This window comes from Lactuca saligna, chromosome 3 (assembly GCF_052625555.1).
Source record: "Lactuca saligna cultivar CGN05327 chromosome 3, ASM5262555v1, whole genome shotgun sequence".
In the NCBI taxonomy this organism is placed as follows: Eukaryota; Viridiplantae; Streptophyta; class Magnoliopsida; order Asterales; family Asteraceae; genus Lactuca; species Lactuca saligna.
Window position 1 is genome coordinate 146,603,916 of NC_136419.1, and position 10,379 is coordinate 146,614,294.

Consider the following 10,379-nt stretch of genomic DNA (forward strand, 5'->3'; position numbering starts at 1 on the left):
TTACATTCATACAATCATGATTGCATTCTGATTCTCAATAACAATTCTCTTCAAGTTATAAAAGTCATTTTCAGGTATGGTGTGAACTATACAAGAGGCATATGTAGTCAAGATGGGATTTGTTCCTCTTATATGTTAAGAGCTAGATATCTAGCGTGTGTTACCCAAAGTTGAACACCAAACGAGATTGATTGCGATCCAATTCTCATGTTCAACAGGATGTCTGTAAGAAAGGGATAAATGATAAACTTATCTTATTAATTAGGGGCAGTGAAATGTTGATTTGAGCTTTTGGGAATTGGCTATTAATTGAATGGAACTAAGTCATATTATTAGGGGCAGTGAAATGTTGCTAGACTTTCGTCACTATCTATATCAATCTATGATGATCCTAAAGGGTGTCACACTAACAACAAATTGATGCAAATATATTATTTCTAAGAATTTGATCCTTGATAAATAAAGATAATTCTTGTAATTAATTGGAAATTATTTATTTCATGGAAATATTAATTTTAAATGTTAAGAATCAAAACATATCATAATATAGTGTAAGGTATGATTTATCATGTACATCTTTTTAGACCAAAAAAATTTTGTGCCTTATATAGATTTATATGTTTTATAAGTTATAAAAATTAGAAGAGTTTTTATAGAAAAACTAATTTCTTCTTTATAAAATATTCAAGGAGACCATAAAGAAGAAAGAAGACTTTATTTTGATTAATTAATTTAACACATCATGCTTTTAGAAAGCATGACTAATTGATTTGATAAAGCATGTTAAGACCTATGGGATAATGGGATAAAGGTTGAAAGTAAAATCTTAAAAGAACTAATTTCCTCCCTTCTTCATAAGCCAAAAAACCACAATTTTAGTCTTCTTATTTCCATATTCTCTCTAGTTTTATCTCTTAAAGTGTTAAGATCAAAGTAAGTTGATATTTTACTTGAACTCTCCTTTAGAACAAAAGATTTGTTTTATTCTTAAAGGTTTAAGAGTGTTATTATTACAAGATGAAGACTAGCATCTAATCAAACTCTCCTTTAAAACAAAAGATTTGTTTTGTTGCCACTTACCAGCAATCAACTAAGTCTCACGTCACTCCATGGTCACCAGCCAACAACATGGCATATAGCTTCCCCCAAATACCATACATTTGACTTTTTCAGGTCACTGAGTGATCCTTATATGAATGCTACAAAACTCATACTCATTTTACTTTCATACATTAAACTTTTGGGACCGTACCTTCCACAAATCAAATATGCTTTGAAATACTCTTATACAAATATAATGAATTTAAAAAGAAAAGAAAAAGTAGCAAACAAGCATTCTTTCAGGAAAATGTAAAAATAAAACATAATAATGAAAGATAACGTTGGTGTCGATTAAATTAAGTGGCAACAAAAGGCCCAAAAACAAAATACTGAAATCAACCAGCAACTCCCTAAATCAAAGATGCTGATACGATATCAGATTCAGTGTTTGTTTACATGAATTGTGGGGGTGGCCTAATCAAATTTTGCGACCAGTTTTTTTAATGGCGGCTATTACATTTAATATTTTTATAGCCACCCATATCATATATAATATATTAGTGAAGTACTACAAAATCATGAATTTTGTTTTGTTTTTTTTTTTTTCTTCCCGCAAAAATACTATCAACAACACTTAGTGCCTTGCTTTTTTAAAACAAGCGCTGGCGACAATCTGGTGCACCACAATAACAGGCAAGTTTCTTTACCTTCCCATCTGGACCCATCACGCTGTCCAATTCATATCCATAGTCATACGTCAACTCCTACAAACCAAAAGCCAACAAAAAAATATAACTAAAACATAACTAAATGTGATCAATATCGTAACTAACAAAATAGGTAAAATAATCATAGTATACAGTGAATGATTGATTATAGGCAAAGCAAATAAGTAAAATGTCGAGGTCGTAGTATACAACTTCTCTGAAACAAAAATATTTGAAGATAGTTAAAGTGTTTTAAGTGCTGAGTGTTAATAACTTAACATGATCGGACAGGACAGAACGAAGCATGCCAGGTTCGTTGAAAAAGTTTCAGCTTTAGGGGGTGTTTGGCTAAGCTTATTTTTTATAAGCTCATTTTTTCTAGCTTATTTTTCATGAGCTCGGTTTATTTTCTTAATTTAAGTCATAATAAGCTCTTAAGTTGTAAATTAAGTCAGAAAAAATGGACTTATAAATAATAATAGGAGGGTCCTATGGAGAATGTGATCAGAAATCCATAATAGAGTCTGATCAGGAAAACCGAATTGATTATCTTCATGCATAAGGATACTAGATTACCTAGTGGACAAGATTTCAAAATCTTCACAAACCTCCCTTTTTCTTTTCTATTGCAATTTATAGATTATTATATGATGATTTGAAACTTTCCATATAGAGAAATAGAAAGAGATAAGACTATTCAGGGAAGGGTAACTGGTTGAATATGGAATCAAAAATGATAAAATTATAATCTAAAATCAAGTACAACCTAAACTACGTGTCAGAAAAGATAACATGTAAATCTTACTTCAAACAAATGAGATATGCATGTTTTAAACTTTTCACAGGCTATAAATAATGTCCGGTCCAAGCAAACCCAGGAGCCGGTTGTCCCGAACCGGGCAATGCTGGTCTACTAGACCCGGTCGAAACGCTCACTACTATATAGGAGTTTATTATGGTAAGACATTGATGTTAGGGTTAGAATTGGTAAAATAATAAACTTATTCTATTATTTTGAGAATATTAACTAACCCAATTACATTTTAAGTTAATATTAAAGAAAGTAACTCAAAAATATGCTTTTCTAAAAAATGACTGAGCGCTTCCGGAATTGATCATTCCGAAACACTATGTCACTATCCAAAGTAGTATTTTCTCGACAAAAACATATATTTCACACTGACATTCCAGAATCCGGACCAAAATTCAATATTGCAAAAAAAAATATTCTGAACTTCAAAAACATGTCCAAATCCGATGAACAATTCAAAAAATTCAAAAAGTGCTATGGTTTTTGCTACAATCAAGCAAAAAGCTAAAAAAACATAGCAAATGAAAAGTGTGCACAACACAAAGACTTGAAATTAAGAAACTTATGTTATTAATTTTGAGGGATATAACTAAACTGACTATGGGCGTATTTGGCAAAAGTAGCTGTTAGCAGAAAACGGTTACCAGGTAGCTGTAGCGGCTAGCGGGAAGCTGTAGCTTTTATTTGTTATATGAGTGTTTGGCAAAAGTAGTTGGAAACTTTTGAACACCTTGCTTTTTTCTCCTTCTCAAATAAGATGTTTTTTTACAAATATAGCAAATCAAAAGTGTTTGTGCAAATGAGAAAAAACAATTAGGACAAAGTGCCTATTTTTACAAAACACGGAAATTTTAGTTATTTTTATTGAACACCTTGTTCATGACAGTTAGTTTAATCAATATAAATATTTTGATAGTTTTGACCACTTCACCATATTAACCTTCATTGAGTACGAATGGAGACTTATTTTGATAAATCTTACAACGCTGGTTTTGACTAATAGAAAAACGATATTAGATTTCATCCAGTGGTCATGGGTTGTACTTTATTCATTCCATCGTAGGAGAAAAAAACAATTGCAATAACATACTTTAATTTATGTGCTTTAAAAAAACATTTCGTTTTTCTTTCACGGTTTCATTAATTTTGAAAAATTAAAATTTTGTTTATAAAAGTAACTTAGAAGTAGTTGTTGTCTAGAACTTATTTACCTCTTTATTGAGCTTTTATTAAGTTTACAAAAAAGCCATTAAATATATAATTGTAATAATATGTAGCGTACCATAAAAATTATATATCGTGTTATAAAAATATACATATGAAATTTCATTTGATTCCAATAGGCCAACACAACATTATCATATAGGATGTATTCATCCCACTCCGTCCAACTAAGCAGACCATTACCATTACAATTACAGATATCAAACAACGTTGTAGCAACAAGTTTGCACCACCATAAGCGCTTTAAGATGTTAATACTCTGTGGAGTTATTTTTTTACTTGAAGAGCTAAATGGGTTAATTACTTAACCTAGACGACCATATATGGTTGTTTCTTTTTTACTTAAAATCTGGATTAAATCAAAAAAACGTGGCGTAATGTGTTTTTGTTACATGGCTTTCCAAGGCTATTCTGGATGAGAAAGGGCATTCACATCTTCTCAACAAATGAAAAATCGAAGTGAGTCATGGTTCTATCTTCAATGGGACAAAATATTACAACTTTTAATCACAGTCCCAATTCCAATTTAATGGTCGCCAAAAACAATTCAATTCGTAGAGGGCTTAGTGAAATGATTATGAAATTGTAATTAGTAACAAAAAAAATTAATGACAACCACGGAAATATGTAAGAGGAGAGGAGAAAAAGAGAAGGAAAAAAAACCTTGAGTGGTGGTATATTGTCAGCAGCAAAGAGAATGACACGTGCCTGTGTGATATCATGATGAACACTCAACACACATTGCACAAATAAATTTGGCTGACAGCTATGATTTATAAAACGTGCCACGTTTCCAGTGGACCCCGCATCAATACAAAATTCTGGGCCGCTGTCATCATCTTTATCCAGTAACGATGGCATCGCTACTTCTCCAACTCGCCTCTACGAAAACAAAATACATAACAAAATTTAGTAAATATTAATAAAACAAAAATTAAAAAAAATGTTTTATAAAAGAATAGTACCTCCCTTCTGCCAATGCCCTTCATTGTCTGAAGGCAGTCGATGTCAAAGATGTAGTTGTTTTCTGGGTTAGAGTCAACATCATCTGTCTTTTTGAGAATTCCTATGTACTCACAAACAAGTGCCCCTGAGGGTATGTAGTCCCAAGATCGAACTGCCCACCCTTTTTTTGGAGTCCGGAATACCTATAATACCTTTTACTTCAAAAAATGGTATAACTAGATATGCAAATAAAAGGGGTCTTTAGTAAGGCCTTTTCCCATGTTATGTTGGTTGATAAGTTGTCAAACCACAAAAGTCAGGGACCAAAGTACTACCAGACTGTTACCAAAAAAAAAAAAAAAAACAGTAGAATGCCTTTTTTGAAACATTTGTCAAAGTGCATTGATGTTTTTTGAAACATATTCTAGGTGAAAAGAGGCTAGAAAATTGAACCTCAAGTCGGTATCTCAACCCCTTTTGAGATGTTCGGTTCACACAACCGGGCCCACAGCCACAATTTGGTCCACATTCAAATACAACAGCCTTGGGTTCGATTAGCCTGGATAGATAATGATTCATAATTGGATAAGAACAAGCAAACTTAATTTTTTTAAATAGGCAATGTATTTGTAACTTTGAACACATAATAGCAACATACTTGAATTTCTTATCTGTAATAGCAATGTACTACTAGATTTTTAACACTAATATTTCGTGACCAATTTGGGAAATATACATATACATATTGCTATTATGATAAGGAATTGTTAGTATGTTGCTATTATGGGTAAAAGATATATAAATGTCTATATTGGTGAAATAAAAGGGTAAAATAAGTTGGTATTTAATAGAATTTGGAGATTAGAGAATTAAGTTTTTCACCTGCCACCATCACGATGTACATAAGGGAAATCAGAGCCATTAAGCCGAGCACAAGCACAATTTCTTGGGTCAACACAACTACCCTTACAATTGCATCCAGAAGCACTACCAGGGACCACAACATTCTTTGAAACTTTAATAGACTTGATATACTTGTAACCTGCCATGTCATCACATTCACATTGCATAAAAAGAATTAATAACACATCATCATAATCATAATCATAGATCATGGATCATGGATGTAGTTTAATTTAATAAAAAAAAATTTGTGGAAATGTAAGTAACATGCCAGTTGGGGGAACAGGTGGATCGTCAACAAGATTGGTTGCTGGAATGGGAATATTCTCAAGGCCTCCACTGATGTCTTCACATACCATCCTAACATTAAAAACAACAAATTATCCATGTCAGCACACACACACACACACTCTCTCGGAGTATTGAATTTTGTTTTTCTTATTTCTTAGTACCCGCGTAGTTCAGACATCGAATTTGGAATTCGCCCTTTATGAAAATAAACCTGAAAAAAGAACATAGCGAAAGCATTAAAGAATATATAATTGGAAACAATAAATAAAAAGATATAAATACATTTCTGTACATATATAATATATCATATAACCTGTTCAGTCACCAAAGAAGGCTGCCCTTCCATTCGCTTGAGACGAAACTTGTAAACAGTGAAACCCGAAACCCCCTTTTCAGCCCAATATTTTACAACCTGAAAAAAAAAACAATTAGAATTTTAATGTTTATATAAAATTATTCTAAAGAATTTACTCCCATAGTGTCTATTAATCTACCTTGTACAATCCATCATATGTGTAAACTTTGCCAACATAACTACTACTAGACTGATGCCCTCGGATAACTCTAACAGGCACATCTTGGTCCATGCAATTCTACAAAACCACAAACAAAATTAAGATATATATATATATATATATATATATATATATATATATATATATAAGCATACATAAATAAATCAAATTTCATATGTTAACTAATATCAATATCACATTTCATAAGACAGTGAACAGGAATACAACCAAAGAAATGTAAATAATTTTAAAAAAAAAAAAAATAACATAAGTATTAGAATTAACGAATCCAAATAGAGAATAACATAATAAATTCTATAATAACTTTACTGATAGTTAGATGGTTGATAAATGGATAATTGTTGGAGTTGTTCTAAGGTGTTATATGAATGCTATAAACACCAAATTGTATTATGAAATATTGTCTACTCATGTTTTAACTACCAATAAAACAAGAGTGGGAGATATAACAAAATTTACCTTGAGTCCTAGGTTACCACGTGCCATTACTTGATCACTTATTTGGCGTTTATTACCAAGTAAATTATTACCACCTTGACCAGTGTAAACAACATCTTCTGAGTTATCAAGATCATCCTCATATTGTCCAGACAACACTATGGCCACAGTGATTGGTAACGCATATTGTGGATACTCCTACAAAAGCATATCATGTAAAAACTTAGGTTTACTTTAAGAAATGGTAAAAATGCAAATAGTGATGACAAGTCTGGTAGTTTGATTAAATATTTTATTTATACCTTTTTTGAACTTATCCCAATATAATCAATCCCACAGAGCCAATGGTTGTGGAACCCTACACTAACCATCTCACACCGTGAAAAAAATTGATGTCCAACATCAACCCCTAAAAAGATATAGCAATTCATAATTCTTGATTAAAAAGTAAAAACAAAAATTGAAAAGCACATGCTACATGTATGATGAAGAAAACTAGTGAAATTTTAGACCTCTATGTAAATAAAAATAGTTACCAACCTGGTATTGATCCTATCCTCTTAGGGGGACGTAGTATGGTATTCGAATCCATCATCTGCACATTTTTTGTTGTCAAAACAATGTGACCACAAGCTTAGATTCAATGTATTTGCAACATGGAGAAATGATATTTTGTATGGGATTGATCCTATTCTTTTTTTCTTGTAGTAGATGTGATGAAAAGAGTGACTTGCCTTTGTTAAAGCTTTCAAATCAGGTCGTTTGGCTTTACCTTTTTCTTCAACTGCATCCTGATTCAGCACAGGTTTATACATCACGTTGTAATGTTAGTGTCAGCTACAAAGACTTGCTTTCAAGATGCTTTAAGGGCAATTTGCAACAAAAAGTAATATTCATTACACATTCTTAATGTAATGGGATTCTGAACGAACGAGTAAACACTTGTACAGGTTTGTGGAGTTCTAGTTTAATGGAAAGCAAACTGGATGCTAACCTTAGATTTTAATTTCTTTGTTCTTTTCCGATCAGCTTCATCCTTTTTGCATCTGGTTTCCTCTTCCTGTAGACAAGTGCATAGAACCAACATCAACTGTCAACTTGTTGAAGTATGTATAGAATCATGCATTAGAAGCTTGTGCAGGCCGGCGATTAAAAAAATAACAAAATGATTTTCCTGTGAATAATCAGTAATTTTACTTATTTTCGTTTGCCTGTGTATTTGATAATTCGTTCTGCTTTTTTTTATCTTTGTCTAATTTTTGAGTCAGAAACATTGCCTGCGTATTTGATAATTCGTTCAGATTTCCTAAATACCTGAACGAAATGAAGGTAGTGCTTGTTAAAAGCTCTGATTGTATCTGTAACCATAGCGTAAACACTCTTCTCTCCAACTTGTCCCTTGCATGCCGAACCATTTTCAATCTCCTCTCTCTTTTCCTCACCGTTAGGTTTTTTTTTGTGCTCTGTATCCCCGTCTGAGTTTGATGTTACAACGGTTCGTTTTCCCTCGTCATGTACCACTTGAGTCTGCACATTACCCGATATAACTTTTTTCTTGTTGTAGTTTAATCGCTGCTTCTTCGTCGGTTTCTCTGTCTTAGTAAGAGACTCCTCTTCCTGTTGGCGAAGTCGAACAGCAGCCTTGTTTTTCTCGTTCTTCTGAATCCGAGCACTTATCCTCCTAGCAGGAGAGCAAGTGTGTGTAGCTTGAGAATCCACTCCCCCGCAGCGTTGGATTGAAGGTGCATTCTCCGCAGTGGCGTCATTTTCCTCGGCTTTGAGGGATTGACCCGCCATTGTGCAACTCTAATTTGGCTACTCTGAAATGAGTGAATAAGCGAAAGGATAAACGAAATGTGTACGCGATCGAGTCAAAATTCGATCGAGATGCTGGTACTAATGGTATCAGAGAGGAGATGGAGATTAGGGTTTTGACAAGTGGGTGAAATGAGAGAGCGGTAAAGGGAGAAGAGGGGCGCGAGTGGGAGCATATGAAAATGGCGAAATACCGTCCAGCTGTCGGAAGCTCTTCCGACTTTTTAAATTCTTTATAAAGTAAGTTAAATGTTTGGTCCCTGTATTTTTATGAAAGTACTATCTTTAGTCCCATAGATTTATTTCTTGCAGTCTTCCTAGTTTTTCGTTTGGTTGAACCTTTGGTCCAATACCCTAACTTCCATTAAAGGTGGTTGGTGGTTGGTTAAGACCTCTGATGCACCATGCATAAAGGTGGTTGCTTAACACCAATAATATACATTAAACAACGAGAACAAACACAATGTAACTAACCATAAAGTAGGGAACTAAGCATAAACAAAGGTCCAATGACCTATAAACTACTAAATTGTCAATGAGACACATACTTGTAATAAAATGCATATTTTTAGCTATACATGAACCTTTAATCTAGTATATATGAAGTATGTAATCTTTTCATTTTTATTCAAATATATCATAGTGTAATTACATTATCCATAAACATGCTGCAAATATGCGTGTGTACATTCAAAATTTGTCCTTCTCACGGATCAATGAAGCACCTGAAAAATATTTATAATCAACTAGGTAAACACAAAACTTAATGAGTCCCTCAAAATATCATATCACAATACATATATCGGGCCCCACCAATAAGCATATAAACGGGCCCTGCCTAAACTAGACAATAGACCCCGCCAAACTAAATAATGGGCTCCGTCTGGCATACATAACCATATTACACACGTAGAGACTACATTTCTAGGTTCTACTACTATAGGCACATAGGTGTTATACTTTCTACTATACTAGCTTCAAGTACACTAACATTGAGCACATAAAGACTAGATTATTAGGTTTACTCTACTAACCTTTTTATCCTAACACACATGGATATGTGTTGTAATACAAAGTATAAAGAAGCAACTAATTTGGACAATTACTCAGACGATTGACAACTATCTGGGTGATTCTAATGCCAATCCAACTGGCAAGTAACACGACCAACAAGTGTTAATCTATAATACTATAATGTATTAACCTATATGACAATCTTGTAATTAAAGTTAAATCTTTCACTAATCCCAATGAATATTGAGGATTCTATCAAATAAGGACCAACCAGGCAGGACAGTTGGGAGGCAGGACCATTTCAGCATATAACCTTTCTGAAATCCAACAACCAAGCCAATATGACCATTCTAGACATTTCTCCTGTAAGTATATCGATCATCATTATAACTTAAATTGTCGATAAATCTTATTTATACATTTATAACAATGATTGTGAATATAAATATAAGTTACACTTGAATTAAGATAAAGTATAGCTTAACTTACAAATAATTTCTTAAGAAACGCTCGAAAAGTCACTTGCAAGATGTGACAACTGACAAAATTTGAGATAGTTCTAGATTTAAATAAACTTAGTTGCATATGTAGGCACGACACATTTATAGACTTAATAACTACAAGCTAAGTTATAACCTACTATAAAATTGGAAA

At 32.9% G+C, this 10,379-nt stretch overlaps 1 protein-coding gene across 1 annotated transcript; it reads right to left on the reverse strand.

Annotated features, from left to right (window-relative positions):
• Window positions 1–1,370: 1,370 nt before the first annotated feature.
• On the reverse strand, window positions 1,371–8,907 carry SUVH4 (histone-lysine N-methyltransferase, H3 lysine-9 specific SUVH4-like protein). Its single transcript, XM_078986000.1, has 15 exons — window positions 8,211–8,907; window positions 7,891–7,956; window positions 7,631–7,687; window positions 7,437–7,491; window positions 7,199–7,305; window positions 6,918–7,094; window positions 6,417–6,515; window positions 6,236–6,334; window positions 6,084–6,133; window positions 5,903–5,991; window positions 5,611–5,770; window positions 5,182–5,287; window positions 4,749–4,931; window positions 4,447–4,665; window positions 1,371–1,805 (listed from the first exon to the last, which is right to left on the reverse strand). The coding sequence occupies exons 1-15, from the start codon at window positions 8,691–8,693 to the stop codon at window positions 1,692–1,694; spliced, it is 2,064 nt and encodes a 687-aa protein (XP_078842126.1). The 5' UTR covers window positions 8,694–8,907; the 3' UTR covers window positions 1,371–1,691.
• Window positions 8,908–10,379: the final 1,472 nt, after the last annotated feature.